The 19,116-nt window shown below is 38.7% G+C and overlaps 4 protein-coding genes and 1 pseudogene across 6 annotated transcripts in view; 2 read left to right on the forward strand and 3 right to left on the reverse strand.

Moving 5' to 3' along the window:
* The window catches only part of LOC128018201 (probable G-protein coupled receptor 160), a 17,262-nt gene extending 13,714 nt beyond the window's left edge, over window positions 1-3,548 (reverse strand). Inside the window, exon 1 of the mRNA XM_052603569.1 lies at window positions 3,193-3,548. The gene's annotated coding sequence lies outside the window, so the exon portion shown is untranslated. The remainder of the gene's footprint in view (window positions 1-3,192) is intronic.
* Window positions 1-10,661, forward strand: part of LOC128018102 (peptidyl-prolyl cis-trans isomerase H-like) — a 12,546-nt pseudogene extending 1,885 nt beyond the window's left edge.
* LOC128018203 (Y-box-binding protein 1-like) lies at window positions 10,372-16,436 on the forward strand. Of its 2 annotated transcripts, none has more exons than XM_052603572.1 (8): window positions 10,372-10,661; window positions 12,621-12,684; window positions 12,903-12,936; window positions 13,025-13,114; window positions 13,784-14,101; window positions 14,191-14,276; window positions 15,134-15,404; window positions 16,108-16,436. In XM_052603572.1, the coding sequence occupies exons 1-7, from the start codon at window positions 10,550-10,552 to the stop codon at window positions 15,366-15,368; spliced, it is 939 nt and encodes a 312-aa protein (XP_052459532.1). In that variant the 5' UTR covers window positions 10,372-10,549; the 3' UTR covers window positions 15,369-15,404; window positions 16,108-16,436. The 2 variants fall into 2 exon arrangements, with proteins under 2 accessions (XP_052459532.1, XP_052459531.1); XM_052603571.1 differs by having other exon boundaries at window positions 10,390-10,661; window positions 14,191-14,288.
* LOC128018190 (glutamine--fructose-6-phosphate aminotransferase [isomerizing] 1) overlaps window positions 13,763-19,116 on the reverse strand; it is a 368,579-nt gene continuing 363,225 nt past the window's right edge. The window contains exon 19 of the transcript XR_008184770.1: window positions 13,763-13,774. The gene's annotated coding sequence lies outside the window, so the exon portion shown is untranslated. The remainder of the gene's footprint in view (window positions 13,775-19,116) is intronic.
* Window positions 16,356-19,116, reverse strand: part of LOC128018191 (rho guanine nucleotide exchange factor 16) — a 12,612-nt gene continuing 9,851 nt past the window's right edge. Inside the window, exons 11-15 of one of the 2 annotated variants that reach the window (XM_052603551.1) lie at window positions 18,468-18,622; window positions 18,088-18,237; window positions 17,299-17,366; window positions 17,094-17,195; window positions 16,356-16,646 (exon numbers count right to left, since the gene is read on the reverse strand). In XM_052603551.1, coding sequence (XP_052459511.1) covers window positions 16,507-16,646; window positions 17,094-17,195; window positions 17,299-17,366; window positions 18,088-18,237; window positions 18,468-18,622 — 615 coding nt within the window. In that variant the 3' untranslated portion in view covers window positions 16,356-16,506. Of the gene's footprint in view, window positions 16,647-17,093; window positions 17,196-17,298; window positions 17,367-18,053; window positions 18,238-18,467; window positions 18,623-19,116 lie in introns of those variants that run through there. The other variant, XR_008184771.1, reaches the window with a different exon arrangement.

The following is a 19,116-nucleotide window of genomic DNA, read 5'->3' on the forward strand; positions in this document are numbered from 1 at the left end:
TCCCAAACCTGTAAAATAGTCAACAAAACTACAGTGGTTTAAACTTAATGTTATGAAGCAACAGAAAGAATACTGTGTTTATCATATATGCCAACTAAAGTTGACTTATTCTTTCAGGGGTGGTGCTAATGGTGCACTACCTCAACGAGACAACCCCGGATCCACATGTCTTTGTGCTTGGAGACTAAGAAAAGTCCTCCCAAGTTGTCATCATTTTCAATGGAGAGGCAGTTGAACAGGAGACCTTACTTCAAGCAGTGAATGAATGCTTCAAAATGTTCTACATCTACGACATAAACTACCCAAAGACCTCTGCTTTCATCTGGGAGTTCTTGCATCATGCAGTCTATAATATTCCTGGGGGCGTTCCTTCTACACATTGCTGCCTCCTAAAAAACTTTGTGTTCAGTGTTACTGATCATCAGTAGATCCGGTAGCTAGAACACATTTGGGTTAGATCACCCAAAAATGAAAATTAATTACTCACCCTCATGTCATTCCAAACCTCGTAAAACCGTTCAATTTCGGAAACAAAAGATATTTTTTATGCATTCTGACAGTTCTCTGACCCTCCATAGACAGCAAGGGTACTGCCACGATCAATGACCAGAAACGTAGCAAGGAGTACGTAGAAACCTTTTTAGGCATTTAAGACACAATTTAGATTAGATTGGATTAGATTAAATTCTATTCGATAAGATTCAACTTTATTGTCACTGCACATGTAAGGTACAGGGCAACGAAATGCAGTTAGCTTCTGACCAGAAGTGCAATAAGCAGTAAGTACAGAATATACAAGGTCTACAATATATTACACATGTACAATAAATATACAGATAAAGCAGTATTATGGACATAATTTACAGATTTTAAATACTATCAGCATGATATACAGACAGGTGTACTATGAACATACTATGCAGATGGATTATGTAAAAGTGTGTGTACACTATAGGCAGAAACTATGAACATCATTTACATTAGTGCAATGGACAGTAAAAGTGCATAGAACATATTTCAGTGTGCAAATATATGGTGTACACTGTAGCCTTTTTTATTAAGGATATATATATTTCTTGAAGTATTATAAAGGCATGTCCTTGGTTTACAAATTTGTGTTGTTTTTGAATTGGTATACTGCATGTGCACAGTTTTTATACCGTATGTGCACAAATGTTTAGGTTGTATTTCTGTACTATATGTGCACCTGTAAATTAAGAATTTGTATATTGTATGTGCACCTGTGTTTTGCATCTTTTATACTGGATGTACTTTTTTTTTTATTAATATTTGCTGTTTGTGCGTATTTGTGTTTTGAATATAACGTCTATTTTAATTTATTTATATTGTATGTATACCTTTTGTTTTGAATTTAATGTTTGTTTTTTTTTATGTGAATTTTTGTCCTTGAAGATTTATTTGCCATGTGTTGTACGTTTACCGATGTATTTTGAATTCATTCAAATAATTGTTCATATTTATATTAAATACTAGGCTCACCAATATTGAGTATACTTGAAATTCAAAACTTAAATACTTTTTAAAACGTATTCATTGTTTTTCTACTGAAATAAACAGTCTGTACTTGAAAACATTGTATTTTATTAATTAAAATAATCTCATGAATAAAACTAAATAGTTAACCCAACTGGCTTTTAACCCAATCATTGGGTTAAAATAACTCACAGTTGGAAAGATGTTCAGAAATAGTAATAGTACATTCTACAAAATACATCAGATATTGCACGAGATCTCGTACACACCCCTACTCAATACATAGGTTTCCACATCCTTCTGAAAAAATCTTTCCCAAGGCTGGTTTGCCAATAAAAAACATTATCTGAGGTTTCTTTAAACTGCTATTCACCACTTTTGGTTTTAGTGCATTTGTCCCTCTCCAAATAAGTGCTGTGCAAAAAATCAAATGTGATTTTCATGCGCATCTCGTCAGTAAAGGTGCTCCTGTGATTAGTAGTGTATCTCCAGCACGTGCGTTCAGATCAGGATGGCCATGTTTTCAAACAAAACCTGCCCAATGACTTCTCAAAACTAGACCAATCGCGTTTTGTTCCGGGTGATAAAATACACATTTTCCCTGGGGTTCCCTTGGTAAAATTAGCATTTTAGGGTCTAAACATTGTTATTTATATTGGGGTCGCTTCGACCCACGGACATGAAAAACAACCGCAGACTTGGCAACACTGGTTGGCCTTTACTACACAGAGCCGTAGTTCACCGAAAATCCACACAAAACCGATTTCAAAATCGCAGACGATACTTTGACTATTTTGAAAGTGATTGTGTGTAGCTTGTCGGTGGACTACGGCTGTGTGTAGTGAATGACACTCCACCTGAACCAGTGTTGCCAAGTGTCAGTAGATCAGAAAGGTACGCTGGAGCTAACCCATTTAATGACTTAAAAACTAATAGCAGGACTTCTGTGACACACGGACAGCCAGTGAAGCGACTGAAGGACAGGAGTTATATGTTCCTGTTTACGAACTCCTGTCAAAACTCTAGCAGCAGCATTTTGGACTATGTGCAGGCGATTTATGGATGACTGACTGATCCCCAAATGAAGCGAATTACAATAATCCAGCCTTGTAGTGATAAAACCATGTATAACTTTTTCAAAATTGGAGAATGAAAGGAAAGACTTAATTTTTTACCAGGGTACGAAGCTGGTAGAAGCTTGCCTTCACAACTTAGTTTACCGGTCTATCAAGTTTAGGGCACTGTCCAGTACCACTCCCAGGTTTTTAACATATGGCTTAACATTAGGTGCCAAGGCACCAAGATTCACATTTGTTGTGTCATGTACACTGGAAGATGTAAACACCATAACCTCAGTCTTACTCTCATTCAGACTTCAGAAATTGAGTGACATCCATGCTTTAACATCCTCAAGGCAAGCAGCATTCTGTTCTAAACTATTTTTATGTTTAAGGGGAAAATATATAGAGAAAATATAGAACCACTCACATTTCCTTCAAAACAAGTTTTACAAATGTCTCTTGTTCAGAATTGTCTTTATATAAAGTGGTCGTTCTTCACAGATGGATTTACATTTCTATACAACTATAAACATTTGTTTACATTCCAAATAACCGAGGCTAATCAATGAATCAGCTACCATTGAACTTTTTATAGTTTAGTATGAAAAACTGTCCTAGTTTTTGATAGTCATCTTACCTGCTATCGCTGCTGATTCAACACCTTTGCGAAGAAACCCATCTTCTTGTGATAAAACCGCATTCAACCGTTCTCAGGGTGTTGGAAACGACGTCTCTATGACCCTCACAGAGGTCCTCCGAACAGAGAAGTGCTGCTGTAACGCAGCACTGGATTCATCCATTAGTTGAGACCAAACAAGCAGCTCTTGTACGACACGATGGCCAGCTGAACCCACGTGGGGCTGTGACAGCTCCAACTCGCACGCTTCATTTCTCATGTGTGCTCATGTAGGACAACAGCAGCATTCCTCGAGCACACGTCCAATCATCCGTCCATGATGAAGACCTCACATCGCAGATATAGTTTTACAGATGATTAGGAAACACATCCTCTCTGTCACTGCAGCAGCACAGAGTGCAACCGCTGTCATTTGAATGTGACTCACGATCAGTGTGAATGTGAATGTGTGTGATTTGTAATCAGCTTGTGTTCTTCTTTTTTCAGGAAGTGGGCCGAATGAAGATCGAGCTTTTTGCTGACATCATTCCGAAGATTGCAGAAAATTATCCTTTCATGCATAAACCCAGAATAAGCTCAGGTGTAATAGCGGCAGGCATAACACAAATGTAAAAAACTATTTCTTCTGTGTCTTTCAGGCAGTTCTGTACGGGTGAATTCAAGTAAGTCGGTCAGATTCCAGTGAGTTAAACGGATACTTGACCCAGAAATGAACAGCTGTTGTTAATTTACCCTCAGGCTATCCAAAATACAGTTGTTGTTGTTGTTTTTTCATTAAAACCTTAAAGACATTTTTAACTGAAACCATGGTCCTTGGTGATTCATAAAACAAGTTAAAAAAATAATAATCTGTACAGGTAACAGAAAATTATTACCCGTAGCTCCTGATAATACAGTGAGGTCTTATGAATCGAAACTATCAGTCTGTGCAAGAAACTGAACCTTATTGACACCATTATTACATGTGAAGTCCGAATCAACTGCTGTAAATAACTGTTTATGTATTGGCACAATTGTCCGAAAGTGAGTTTTGATTGAATAACTTGTAGATCTGTTTTACTGAAGAAAAAAGGTAATGTACATCTTGGATGGCCTGAGGGTGAGTCAATTAACAGCACTTGTTTATTTTTAGAAGTACTGTCCCTTTAATAGATGCATATATGAACTTATAGTGCCACATTTACATTTGTGTTATAGTGACTCATGCTTTTGATGATATAGAAGTGATTCTATAGGAAATGTGCTGGATCAGATTAAACACAGCTTGTATTTCATGAAAGCATGTTATGTGCACAGCTCTCTCTTCCTGGTCCTGCTTGAATTTGCATATACCTTGGTCATGTGGTGCTTTTATTCAGTGTAGGAAGGACGGTGTTCATCATTTCATCGGTGAGACACTTTAGTCAGTATTGCGCCTTCACTGTTATATTGTATATCAATATTTAGTGCTGTATGGCTTAATCAATATATAATTCGACAAAGACGTTTGTTCAAATATATGATTCTAAGTTATAAAACGTTTGGCTTTTATGTTTCTGTCCTTCAGGTCGGTGTTTTTCATTTATCAAATGTTCAATGCAAATCCCACCTGAATGATGCTTTGCAATTCAGAACAGCACTGTGATATTGACTATGAATGTGTGTTTATAGCACCCCGTACATATGTGTCACAATCTAATGGTAGAATTAAATAGTTACATAATATACTCTTCACAGGTGTGCCTTTCTGGCTGCATGTTACCCATAAAAGTGTATATGATGTGATCACAAAATATCTGTTAAAAAAAAAAAATGATATTGTACATCTTTTCTTTTGGCAGGGTGATAAAGGACATCATGATTCAGGGTGGTGATTTTGTCAATGTAAGTTTTGAAAAAAAAAAAACAGACAGAGGCATTATATACATCCACTGTAGTTTCTCAAGAAGACATTTACAGATGTGTTATTATACACTCACTCAGCACTGATGGGTGTGGAGTAAACAAGTGCTTTCCATTCCTGTTCCTGAAAAACTGCACATTTTGGATGCCGGTCTTACTTGCCAAAGAGAGAAAGGGTTAACTATTACATCATCAGTTAAAAAACAACAAGAGTGAAGAGAAGTCTACAGTAAAGCACTTATACTGAAAGTGAATGGATTCAAATAATCACTAAGAAGACTAAAATTAGAACTGCTTTAGAAGTTATAATAGTTTTAGTACAGGGTAATCAGTATAAAATTATTAGCTTCAAATTTCATTTTTTACTTTGTGTGAATGCTTCAGTAACTCTTTTTGCTTTCGGAAACAGGTCATGATTATGATTTATTATTATTATTATTTATTTTTTCGGTTATCAACATTATTCCACAAATGCTGTGATTTTATATTAAACTCTAAGTATCGCTTTTAATAAAAACTGATGGCATAATAAAGAAGTTATACAAGCTGTTAATTCATTTCGGTTTTAAAATGAAATTGTTTTAGAAAATATAATTGTTTAGTATAATTGTTATCTAGATAACAGTGTTTGTTCTGTTCAGGATGATAATAGTGGAGTGTACAGGGCAAACTCCAGACACAACAGAGTTTTGGAGAAGTTCTACTGTATACGGGTGCATTATTCATTATTCTTACTAAATCCAGATCACAATCACTTTTGCCAATTTCATTTTAATTTCTGCCATTGCTCCTTGTGTCTTTTCCTGATCTTCTGACAGCATCATTATGCAAATGTTCCATTTTAAATATTTAAAGAGAATTTATTTATTTTAGAATTTTGTAAATCATTTGTCATGAGTAAACTATGATATTAATTTCTTTGTATGTAAGGACTTGTATTTATATCGCCCGTTGACCACCCTGCTATATAAATATCTGTATTATAAAATATATACAGTATATATATATAAAAACCCATATATTGTTAAAACGCACATGGAAAGCTTACAAATATGGTAAAGAGTTATTAGTTTGAAAGTACATAAAGTATGGAGTGGAGTGGAGACACAGTTTTTAATTAAATGGTACATTGGAACTTTGGTGTAAATGATAAAATATAAAAATAAAGATTGTGTGTCTTTCTCCTGTGTGTGTGTGTGTTTGTCTGCCTCTAGTGGTCAGAGGGCCCTACTGAACACACACACACACACACACACACACACAGCATCTGGGTTCACATATGAGCTAGCCTACACGTCTAATGGTTTACTGAGTGATTCAGGTTTTCTGACTCTGTCGTCCATCAGGGTGATGGCACTGGTATCTGCAGTATCTACAGGGGACCGTTTGCAGATGAGAACTTCAGGATGAAGCACTCTGGCCCGGGACTCCTGTCAATGGTAAACACTCTGTAGCAGTGTAAAACCCTTTTATGACAGAGTATCAGTGATGTTAGATCAGTAGTGCTTTCAGTTCTCTTTAAAATCACTTTAAGTACTGTTGTCATTACAATGCTAACCCTTTACAATGCTACAATGCTAACTTTCTATTATTAACTAACTTGATTGATTGATTTTATTGATTTGCAGATAAGGCAGTGTTGCCTACAAAAATTCTCACAACTGTGTTTCTAACCAAACTATCCCCTGAGAACTCAAAAATGGTGCGCCAAAAACCAAAACCATGTGACCAGCATCGTGCAAAGTCATTATCTTCGGCGGTGGACATTTTGAACGCATCACTCATCAGAGACGAATTGATGCATTGATGTAGGATTAATGCACTCCGTCTAGACATCAGATTGTTTATTCTGTTGTTTCCAATCAAAAATGTTAAATCATCTTTTTCCCGGCAGGCGAACAGTGGACCTGGAACAAATGGCTGTCAGTTTTTTTATTACCTGCACAAAGTGTGACTGGTTGGATGGGAAGCACGTGGTGTTTGGTAGGTCAGATAAGTCCTGTATTGATTCAGTACTGAGGGAACTCCTGTCATTAACTGCCGGGCGTCTTTCTAACAGGAAAAGTGGTGGATGGTTTACTTGTCATGAGAAAAATAGAGGTAAGCCAATATCTTTCAAGTTGTCTACATTAATAATATTCTCAAGTATCAGTTCTTTCAGAGCAATTTATTATTGATCCTAATATTGATGATTGATCAGTATGGAAGCATATGGGTAGCAATATTTAATTTGGGATACAATATGTAAAATGACAATGCATTTCTGTATTTACATTTACATTTTCCAATACATTTGTGCAACATTTGGTGTAAAATGAAAATTAAATTACATAATTTTAATTTGCCATTTCATACACCAGTTTTAATATGTAAAATGAATACTAATTTTAACGCTTTATAAGTTGCAAAATTAAAATGAAAATGAATTACAGAAATGATTAGCTATGTCTTACATGTTCAAGCAAAAAATGTGGCAAAATGATCATTTAAATGTGATTTTTCTTAAATGCATTAACACTCACAGTCAAGACACTTACGATTGCATTTTCATTCAATGTCCCGCAATGAATGTAGCAAAATTCAATGTGCACATTGAAAATGCATTCCCAGGCGATCACATCTCCGCCCCCTCGCGCCCTGTCAATCACTGCGTGAACAAGGCGGGGCTTACAGAAGGTCAGAAGAGGATTCAAGTGAGAGAACATGGACAAGACAGTTGGCCCATGTACGTTTTGATCATTTCGGTTTATGGCTTCAATATTTCATTTGCACTTGTGGGCGGAGCTAAAACGCTGCTTTCATCTGATTGGTTGAATCGCTCCACCTTCAGCTCGGTCTTTTGATTCTTTCAGGCAGAATAAGAGTCTTATACGAGTAATGTCTGAAACCACCGCTCACTGTTAATTATCATAATATTTGAATCAGATGCAGCTGGGCACATAATTCGTGCTGCTGAGACCTGCAAATTATTTCTAGGTTGTAGTATTTTATGAATATTGTCCCACTGATGTGTATATATATATATATATATATATTTATATATATTATATGTGTCTATATATATCTACATTGTTTACAACAGTTATCTAGAAATGAAAGTCATTATAAAATAATGAAAGCATAGAAGAGTTTTGCACTGATTTATAGAGTGGGTTGTTTCTTCAATATTCGGGTTTTCTTGATGTTTTCGTAGTTGATATATATATATATATATATGTGTGTGTGTGTGTGTGTGTGTGTGTATGAATATAAATATAGACCATACACTTGCATATATTACGTGTAAAATGTATTTATGTGATGTGATTAATCGATTTGACAGCCCTAGTTAGACCTGTGATCTGGGTACTTTTTGTGATGTTTTCCTTATTTCTCCCATACAGAATGTACCAACAGGACCCAACAACAAGCCTAAGCTGCCCATTGTTGTTGCCCAGTGTGGAGAAATGTGATGTATTTAATACAACACATCAGAAAAGACATATGACCGACAGACAAGCCATTTCCGACGACTAATCATCATCATCTCCATTGCAAATCCTGTCATTTTTATAAAGGTAATTTTATGTAATTGCCTGCTTATTTTGTGAAAAACTCTTGGTTGAACAAGTTTGTCATTTTATAATATACAATGTAAGTCACTGCAAAATGTGCATGTTAGAACTCGTCACGGATTCAGAGCAGATTTCATGATCCGACTGTCTACATTTGCATGTATGACCAAACTTGAAATTCAAGACAGAAACATGTTTTCTATGAGCGATCGGAAGGACAAGGCTTTTATTTCGATCAGCCTTTAGAAATGGCCTTAAGACTGTCGAGGGTTTTCTTAACCTCATTAAATAAATGTTGACCCTTGTTTTTGTTTTTGTCCAAGTCCTTGTTGGAGCATTCTTTATTTCACTTCAGATTCAGTAAGAATGAAGTCAAGAGACATTTCCTGAAATCACCAAGGGTCGTTGAGTTTATGAAACTGAACCAACACCTTACAGGGCAGGCCACTTAATGCAAATTTCTTATGATTGTACTCCCTTTGTCTTCTTACTGCTGCGTACCCTAACCCATAACCCCTTCCCCCATCTCCTGGACCGCGTCCCACGCACACAAAAGGGCTCTTTCAGCTGAAGTGCAGGAAGAGTTTGGGCTCGGTTGGAGGCTTCTTGGGTCAATGTTAAAGCCCATCTTTGTGTGGGACAACAGGGCCGGACCATTAACAATAAAATCACACTTCAACCAGGTCTCCCAGACAGTGCCCAAAACATATTTACATGACAAAAGAGAAGGGGGTAGCGTGGGTCTGTCTCAAATGGCCGTTGAGTGCTTCCTTTATAATGCGGTGGGAGAAGTCAGTGATGGGATTTATCCCAAAAATACATCATCCTTGCATGGAAGGTCATAGTTTGGTTCAGGTTATGATTCACTCACTGATGAATTAAGCTATTCATACCTGCTTCATTTCTGTCTTTGTCGATTTGCTGTCTGTTAAATATTTTGCACATTGGAAAGGATTGCTAGAGAGATGAACTTGACCATATAATATGAGGATATTTTGAGATAAATGGGAGTTTAAGGTACAAGTATACAGTTTTGTATTTAAATAGACACCAATTTACTAAACTAGTTTTGATAATCTCTCGCTCTTGAAATAAAATTTTATAAAACGTGATTATAATATAACAATAAGCAATGGAACAACAAGCACCTATGAAACAGTGCTTAATAAAATATTACCTGAATAAAATTATTTATACAATTTTAAAAGTGCTAAGTGTTGAATAAGATTAAAGTAGACATACTCCTATGTAAATTTATAAATGTACTTTCTCAGTTCAATTCAAAGTAGCTTTACTGACACGTATAGATAAGCGCACAAGTATATCTATAATATAAAAATATAATTAGAGGTACTAAGCCCGTTCTCGAAATATTTTATTTTATTTATTATAAAATATGCAAGCCTACCACTGTATTGATATATTTACATATTTATATTTTCACTTTTTAAAAGCTCATAATAAATTATGCGAAATATGCATTATTTTTACGCTCTGGTAATTTTTTTTTTTTTTTTTATTTACCATGGGTTGTAAATGTTTGAGTTCTATATTTGCTAGTATGTCGGCAAGGTTATATGGGGTCTTGAATTCTGGGCCGTGCTCATTCTTTATGTAACCAATCGTGACGAGACGTAATGCTATTACCATATGATTGACAGTAAATATAACCAATGAGCGTCAGTGAAATAATTGACGTAGATTTAATCGACCAATTGGCTTGAGGGATGGGTGGAGAGATGTGACAGAATATCGCCCGGCATCTTCACTCAGTCCGTCCAGTTCGATCGGCAACGGGAGCGGAGAAAGGAAAGCGGAGAGCCCGAAGGCAGCAGCCCCCACCACCGCCGGCCCAGGTTACCATCTAGCACCGGGAAAACACACTAGAGAGCCACCGCCGGCTTTACCAACAAGAAAACAACATGAGCAGCGAGGCCGAGACACAGCAGCAGCCGCCGCAGCCTGCCGCCGACGCGGAGAGCCCGTCCAGCCCATCCAGCCCGGCAGCTACCGCGGGGGATAAGAAGGTCATCGGTAAGCCTGTCAGCGAAACCCCAGTCCTCTCGGGCTACGGACTCGTTCATTCGCAATAATATATTTATTTTAATACGTCGGACCTTAAGTTCTAACACATTTAGCAGAAACGTTAAAGGATTTTCCCGTTAATGAAAGCGTGTGGCCTTACTGCGACTGTGTAGTGTCGTTATTCAGCCACCAATTTAATATTAACGTTACTCCTGTATTCCCGTGGCAACTTGGCGAGTGTTTTTGTCACGGAGTGGTTTTACTTCATCCGTTTAATGACTTATGTAAGTTACGTTTAAACTTCAGACGTTTAACGGTCTCCGTCGGTTTGAATATTCGCTCGCGTGCAGCGTTCCATCACATCCGCGTGCCGCCATGACGCGTGCTCGAGCCCGAGGCCTGCTCCAGGCACCACGAGTCCCAGCGCGCTTCTCACTAAATCGAGCCACCAACGTTAATTGCTGCCCCGTAACCCCCTGATACGACTACTATATTATATCAGTCTATGTATTTGTTTACTGTTTACGCCGTTGATGTTGACGGTCCGTGAAACCGATCCTTGAGTTTGGCCTTGATCGTGATATGATGACCCAGATCGTTATTAGCCAATCGACTGAAACCCGTAACGTTACACCGTGTAATTACACGAGTCCAGCTGCCGTGTTCAGCGTGCACCGCGTCGCTCTGAGTCAGCATCGATTATCGCGAAGTCTGGAGTCTTGGAGAAAGCGAATATAAGCCAGACCAAACACACTGTCTCTTTGTTCGAGCGGGGCGTTTGACGCGTCGCGCATACGTGTCCTTATTAACACCTTCAACGCCGTCGCCTGAAGGATCCCATCGGCCAGTAGGCGATTTATTGTACGGATTTCGTAACGATCGTATAAATAAGCATCAAGCATCGCCTGCCTTTTTCTCGCGACCCCGCGTATAAAATGTCCGCCATGGTGATTGGATGATGGACGCTTCTTTTGTCTTTTCTGCTGCTACAAACTGAGAGCGCTTCGGACATTTAACGTTAGTCAGAAATAATAATTCCCCGTCAGTCGAGATCTAAACGAGAATATATCTCTTCGTAGTGCCTTTTTGTATCTAGTAAAGAGGTTGGAGAATCTAGATTGTTTGGCCTCGATCCGGCCACATGGCTGGCGCTAGCTTGCTAACTGCAGTTAGCATCTCAACAGCATCACTTCCTACTTCAACTGGGCTTACTGTTAAACCAACACCAGGCCATCTATCACACCAAGAACTAGTTTTATATTAAAATGTATATAGGAAAAACTATAAGACAAACTCTGTTTTTCACTAAACGTTCCCTGGGGTTTCAGTTAAAAATCCGTCTCACCCATAAATGACAACTCTGTCATCTCTGACTCACCCTGAAGTTGTTCCAAACCTGTATGAGTTTCTTTCTTCTGTTGAACACAAAAGCTGATACTTTGAAGAATGCAGGCAACAATGCAGTTGCTGGTAGCCATTGACTTCAACAGTATGAAAAGAAAATATTAGGGAAGTCCATGGCTACCAGCAGTCTTCAGAGTTTTGTGTTCAACCGAAGAAAGAAGCTCTTACAGGTTTGGAACAACTTCAGGGTGAGTCAGAGAAAACAGAATTGACATTTGTGGGTGAAATATAGTTTAAAACCCTGTGTTGTGCCTTAATACTATTTATTTTCTTCATTCTGTATTTAAAATGTGTGTCTGGGCCCTGTGGGTCAGGGCCTTTCATGGTGATGGAGGCTCTTCTGATAAGAGCAGCTGCCTTTGCATCGCAGTCTATTTAAAGTTCCACAGTTGGAGGTTATAAATAGAAGAGACAAAATGGACTCGCCAATGATGGCTTTTAAATGGCTTTGCTAGTTTAATGCATCTTTCTCTCAACAGTGTTAGCTTTACTTTTAGAGAATAGCGTACAATCTGTCCGGCAATCTCTGTGTTGTTCTAAACTGTTGACTTTTCTTTTTTGAAGCAACAAAAGTCCTGGGGACAGTGAAATGGTTCAATGTAAGGAACGGCTACGGTTTCATCAACAGGTAAATGACATTCTCTAAAGACTCTCTGATATGATATGTGGGTCAGGGAACATCCGCAATCCTATTACAGCCTTTATGTGCTTACAAAGCCAGACTTGACTTGGACTAGCAAGCTAATATTTATTCAAATATTTAACTTGCTGTTCTGTTCTACACTGCATGCTTGTTTAGTCTCCATCTGTTCTCAATGTTTAACATTACACTCTGAACTTTTGCAGGAATGACACCAAGGAAGACGTCTTTGTGCACCAGGTAAACATTTGCTTTAATTGTCAGCGTGTTGGTGTGCCAACATCTTGTGGGTGGGAATGTTTTTTTGATTGCTTGTGTTTGTGTCCAGACCGCCATTAAGAAGAACAACCCGAGGAAATATCTTCGTAGCGTCGGGGACGGAGAGACTGTGGAGTTTGATGTCGTAGAAGGGGAGAAGGTGGGCTTGAGTTTTGTTTAGATTTAAAAAAAAAAAAAAAAAAAAAAGCCTTCATGAGGAGTTTTCATGCATGATGGACACTTAAGGTCCAAAAAAAGTAATCAAGATTCTGAAGAAATTCAGATTTTGGAATTGTTGCATACAAAACTCAAGCACTTAAGTCAAAAGCTTTAAAGAAGTCCAAACTTTTGACTGGTAGTGCATTAAAAATCTTTAGATAATACATTGTTCTATCCACAATAAGAACCTTGATGAAAGAATGCCATGAAAATACATTGTATTAGAGTTACTTTATATTTGTTTGGTCACTACATAATTCCAATATTTCAGTTTATTTCATAGCTCGACTTTAATCTCAAATAGGCTAAGCATTAATAAAAATGATCATAGTTTTGACTGAATGTGTAGTTGGGCTATTAATTGGGTGTTTTATTCCTAAAGTGCTAAAAAAAAAGAAAAAAGGTAGAGTAAAAATAGTTTTTAATTCTCTTACATAAGCTACATTAAGGGAATATTGATCAAATATCACATTTCTGCCCAGACTACTGTGCAGCAGCCTTTTCAAAATTACTTACAGGAAATTCTTCCGTTCTGCGTCCATTATCAAAACTTAATCTGTGTCTATTGAATTAGGAGATATTTGATCTCCATTTGTCTTCAATCTTTCAGGGTGCCGAGGCAGCCAATGTTACTGGCCCAGGTGGCGTTCCTGTGCAGGGCAGTAAGTATGCGGCTGACAGGAACCGATACAGGCGGTACCCCCGCAGGAGGGGTCCCCCTCGTGACTATCAGGATAACTACCAGAGTGATGGAGAGACACGGGAGAAGAGAGAAGAGGAAGAAAACGCCCCTGAGGGTGAGATGCAGCCGCAGCAGCGTAGACCCACTTACCCTGGCAGAAGACGCTACCCACCATACTTTGTGCAAAGGCGTTACGGCAGACGCCCCCCATACAGCAACGCCCCCCAGAGAGGAGAAATGCCAGAGGTAGGCTTTTTCTTTTTGAATTGATTCTAACATTATATAGTATTTTGTGGTTAGCTTTTTTCCTGAGATATGCTCTTCTTGGCTTCTAGGGTGGGGAAGGTGATGAAAACCAGGGCGGTCCAGACCAGGGCAACAAACCAATGAGGCAGAACTACTACAGAGGCTTCCGACCAAGGTTCAGAGCAAGGTTTGCATGTCGAATTTGCAGCAGTAAGATGAGCAAGACTGCAGTTAGGGTCGAGCCATATTTCAAGTATTCACAATATTTGCAGTTGTGTAATATTGTGAATACCTTTTTAGTTTGGCTGCTAAATCTCCCAAATAAGGGTTCCTCAAATCTGGCCCTGGAAAGACCACTGCCCTAAAACTTTATCTCCAACCCTAACCAAACACATCTGAGAAAGCCAATCATGGTCTTCAGAATTACTGGAACACTTCAAGCAGGTGAGTTTGAGCTAAACGCAGGACCGGATTTGAGGAGCTCTGTCGTTTCGGAAGGAAAACTGTAGTTGCTCAGTGTCTGCTCAATTCTGCATGTTGCATATTAAAATGTTTTTGTAACAACAGTATTTTATGTAAATACTAAATTTCATACCTTAATACATTGTGATAATCGTGCTGCTTTAATCAAGGTGTTATACTTGAATGAATACTTTAGTTTTTGCTTGCATTAAACCTCAGTTTAAGTTGTAGTCTCTTTAAGAGCTGGTTCTTTGATTGATGTTCCACTCAGAGCTTGATGGACCCTCTACCACAGGGGTCACCAAACTCAGTCCTGGAGGGCCGGTGTCCTGCAGAGTTTAGTTAATGCACCAGAACCAGCTAAATCAAGCTTTTACTAGATATGAGTTGGAGCTAAACTCTGCAGGACATCGGCCCCCCCCCGGTCAGAGATTGGGGACCCCTGGTCTACAGCATCTTGCTGTTTGGAGCGGTTTCTCTTATTTGATCCTGTAGATTTGTTGGCGCTCTTAAGCTGTCTGAGCAGTTCACCATCACTGTTCCTAACATCACTGTGTGTCTGTCCCACAGGGGACCTCCACGTCCCCGGCCGGTGCGGGAAGGGGAGGAGGAGGAAGAGAAGGAGAACCAGGGCGAAGGTGAGCAGAACCAGGAACCCCGTCAGCGTCGCTACCGCCGCAACTTCAACTACCGCCGCAGACGGCCCCAGACCACCAAGCCTCAGGACGGCAAGGACAGCAAGGCAGCTGACGCATCAGCCGACAAACCAGCCGCTCCCGAAGCAGAACAGGGCGGAGCAGAGTAACTGCCACCGGCTTGAACATCTAGACCATCCGGCCGGGTGGGTGCCGCTGTTAGTGCATGTGAATAAACAGACTAGCCCATCCAGTGTGTTGTGTTTGACAGTAGCGGACTCTCAGAGAAACGCTCATGAGTCAGTCCTGTAAATATTTTCTTTGTTTTTGGGCTTTTTTTTTGTTGTTGTTGTTGAACACATCCAGCTCACATTTCACCCCCAAAACAAAATGTTGAATTCTATTCTTTGATTTAAGACAATAAAGCCCATTTGTTGAAGCATTATGATTTACTTCACTTTGCCATCATTTTCATATCAATATTCACTGTGAAATTCATACTACGGTTTAAAATAATGTAAAATATTTATACATTATGGAAAGTTTTTTTATTTTTTATGCCACTTCCAAAATGTATTGCAATTTTACTGTAACCGTGCAAAATTGTTATAGATGTTTTTAAATTACACTTATAACACACCATGATTTATTTTATGCTTCTTTTTTTTTTGGGTGAGCTATGACTGAGGTTCGCTCTCTCAGCACATAACTGTGGCAGAAGGGGAGGGATCTGTAGATAGTGATGTTCAGCTTCAGTTGCACTTTTCATTGATGAAAGGCTAGATGATAAGCAGGGGATCTGATTTAGCAGACCATCTGCTCTGGCCTATCGTGCTCATGCTGCTAATTTACAGATTTCAATAGTTGTTTGAAGCATGCTAACCTCCTTTTGTTTGTTTGCATTTGCAGTTTTGTCAAGAAGAAACATCAAAGATCTGAGCAATAAGAAACAGATATGACTTCGATCGTGTAAGCTTGCAAAATGCATTTCGACCAGATTACCACCGATTGCCTGCAGACTCTATGCAGCCCTGTTTTCTTTTTCCATTGTTTTTATGTGACAGCTTAAAGTTTTGGGGAAACAGCAGATGTTTTTCTAAATCGGTCTTAAGTTTTTACACCAAATGGTTTTTAAAAGTAATTTGATATCTGGTCAGTTTGACATTTTTAAATAACTTTTTATGTATCCAAACATGAATTTTAACAAAGGCAAGCTGAAATAAAAACCAGAAACAGTTCCTCTTGTGTGTGTGAGTGGTGTTTTCTGTGAGCTAACAGTTCCCGAGGTCTGGAGGAAGTACAGTGTGCTCAGACGTCCGTCTCCTTGCGCAGTCGCTCCATACGCTGGATGTTGTTCTCCATGGCGGTGCGGTTCGTGATCTGAGTGGCACAGCTGGCAGGAAACCAGCCCCTCTCTCCATCTCTCATCCGCTCTCCATGACACCAGCCTGTGGCAAGACAGGGACTCATGCATTGACCCAATTCTTCAATATTTACATGCATTTATTTAATTAATGCCTATTCAAACAAGAAAGTGTTATGAGCGTGTCGTGGAAACAGTGAGAGCATATGCAGACAGATTGCATTCAGACATTCTGCTGTATAACATGAACGCATAGTATTCAGTTGGGAACATTTATTACATACTATTTCCGGCACTATCTAGAAGTACACATTTTATGGACACTTACTAGCCCACAAGGCCATGAGAGATGGTTTGTGATCAGCAGTCAAGTGTCACAACACTGATGCTGTTAGGTTGCATTACACTAAGAACATGACATGTATAAGATTACACACTTAAGGTTGTTTCTTTAAATGCACTCAAAAGGAGGACCTAAATGGTCTAGTTTGAAGATTTCTGAAATGATTCCGAAGAGAACTTCCATATTTACCTTCCACTTCCTGTGAAACGATGACCAGTTCGGCCTGCTGCAGGCTCAGCTCATCTGGTGTTTTGGGCATGTAGGCTTTGGTCGCTTCATACTGACGCAAGTCTTCGATGCCCGAACAACATTAAGAGTCAGCAACATGAGATCTTTTAAAGCAAAAACGGCGGTTTCCAAGCCTATTTTAATGACATGAACGGATCAGACTCACCATCATTAGCGATGCTCTTGGTTTTTTTGACATCCTGTAGTGCGGTGACCCATCGAGCTCTGTTCAGCCTAAAAACATTCAGATCAATAATCCATCACTTAAACAGTAAACAGGCAAAGAGACTAAATACTACAATGCAATACAAATCTAAGCTGTCCTTCTTTCAGTGCAACTACTGTGATGTAAACACTAGTCTTTTTTTTAGTACACTGAAGTGGTTTACACGGTTATGAAACATTTGAATCATGCATATAACTTTACACACACACCTTAAAAGCCTTCTGTTGTCGGCTTAATTAAAATAGTTGATAGACCTGTTGTACACAATCTACTACATGCCTTCTGTCATCTTAAACAAGTAATAGTCCTAAAATAACTATGGTAGAATTACACAAATGTCTCCTAGTACACCTGTCTTTGCTCAAGTCAACGTAATCATTCTATTTTTTGGTAATATTTCAAGATGACTGAAGTGAAGCAACTTCGGTTTACTTGATTATCCATACATCATTTTAAAGAAAAGTCACATTAAAATGCATCAGATATAATAGGTCAGGCTTTTGAGGAAGGTTTTATGTTCCCTTCTCAATAAAAACTACAGAAACAAAACATTTAAATATCATCTTACTAAAACGGGGGCATTTTGTCCTCAAATATGAGCTTCATATTCTCCTATATCATGATAAACAGCCCGATGTAGCAAATACTGACACTAAACAAACATACACAAAGCTTGTTTAAAAAAAGAGCTCCACCTGCTGACAAACGGGTTTTTCATGGCCATCTTACTTGCTTTCGGCCACGAGTGTCACGAGTTCACTGCGGCCGGAGCTGTTGCGATTCATCAGCAGCTTCAGATTGAGTTTGGAGTCCGTCATTTCCTCCTCCACCTCCACCTTGTCCACAGTGGCATAGTCCAACACCACATAGCTCTCCTCACTAGATAAACAGTGTTATTGACACAACAGTTACGCAACAGAGTCATGAAATTAAGCCAATAAAGTTTAATGCAAGTCGCTCAACTGACTGGATAAAGCAGTCATTTGTAAAAGTGTATGAATACTGTGCACTTGATGCAAATGTTGAGTAAACCCAGAACACTGGGTAATGCACAAGAACGCGTGCTGTGGTGGTGTATGATAAGAGCTGTAACGCATCTCAGGTCTGACCTCTTTTTCTTGGTGACGATGAGCACATCATTGAAGAGGAACAGATAGTAGCTCTTAAAGACGAAAGCCTTCCTGAAGATGCTGAGATCATCGGTGTACAACGCCAGCTCACCGCTCTTCTTCAGCCAGCGCGATGACGACACTAATGGGAAAGGCTGATACAAACACACAAGGTTGAGAAATACTCCTTCCTAGCTTTATACACATCCCTGGTCTGTGCGTTTTTCTTTTCAGAGGCAAGCTATACTAATGGACAGTTTGCAATCTTTCCTTTTCGGCTGATTTCACTTCTCCCTAAACTCACGACATCAGGCAACCAACGCAAGGATAATGCAAATGCCAAATTAAAATGGAAAGATTTAAATACGGTTTATTGTGGAACCCTATTCATTAGGGTAGCTGCTTTTGACACAATCTGGACTGTATAAAGAGCCATTGAAATAAAGGTTAATTGACTTGAATGTAAATATCCACTTTTTATGATCCAACCCATTCCAGATGAATAAACTAATTTATTCACCAATTTTAATAAATGGAATTAAATTTTTAATTGAAATACATTTTTAATTAAATTTCATTTATCCACAGTAATTTGATAGAATCTTGAAATATATATATTTTTTTTATGGATAAAATGCCAAGAATCTAA

The sequence above is a fragment of the Carassius gibelio genome, chromosome A8 (genome assembly GCF_023724105.1).
Source record: "Carassius gibelio isolate Cgi1373 ecotype wild population from Czech Republic chromosome A8, carGib1.2-hapl.c, whole genome shotgun sequence".
NCBI lineage: Eukaryota > Metazoa > Chordata > Actinopteri > Cypriniformes > Cyprinidae > Carassius > Carassius gibelio.

Coding starts and splice junctions, on each gene's coding strand:
- LOC128018203 (XM_052603571.1), top strand. CDS start 10,550: ATGAGCAGCGAGGCCGAGACACAGCAGCAGCCGCCGCAGCCTGCCGCC. Junction 12,937..13,024: donor AAGACGTCTTTGTGCACCAG/GTAAACATTTGC, acceptor GTTTGTGTCCAG/ACCGCCATTAAGAAGAACAA. Junction 14,102..14,190: donor AGAGAGGAGAAATGCCAGAG/GTAGGCTTTTTC, acceptor CTTGGCTTCTAG/GGTGGGGAAGGTGATGAAAA.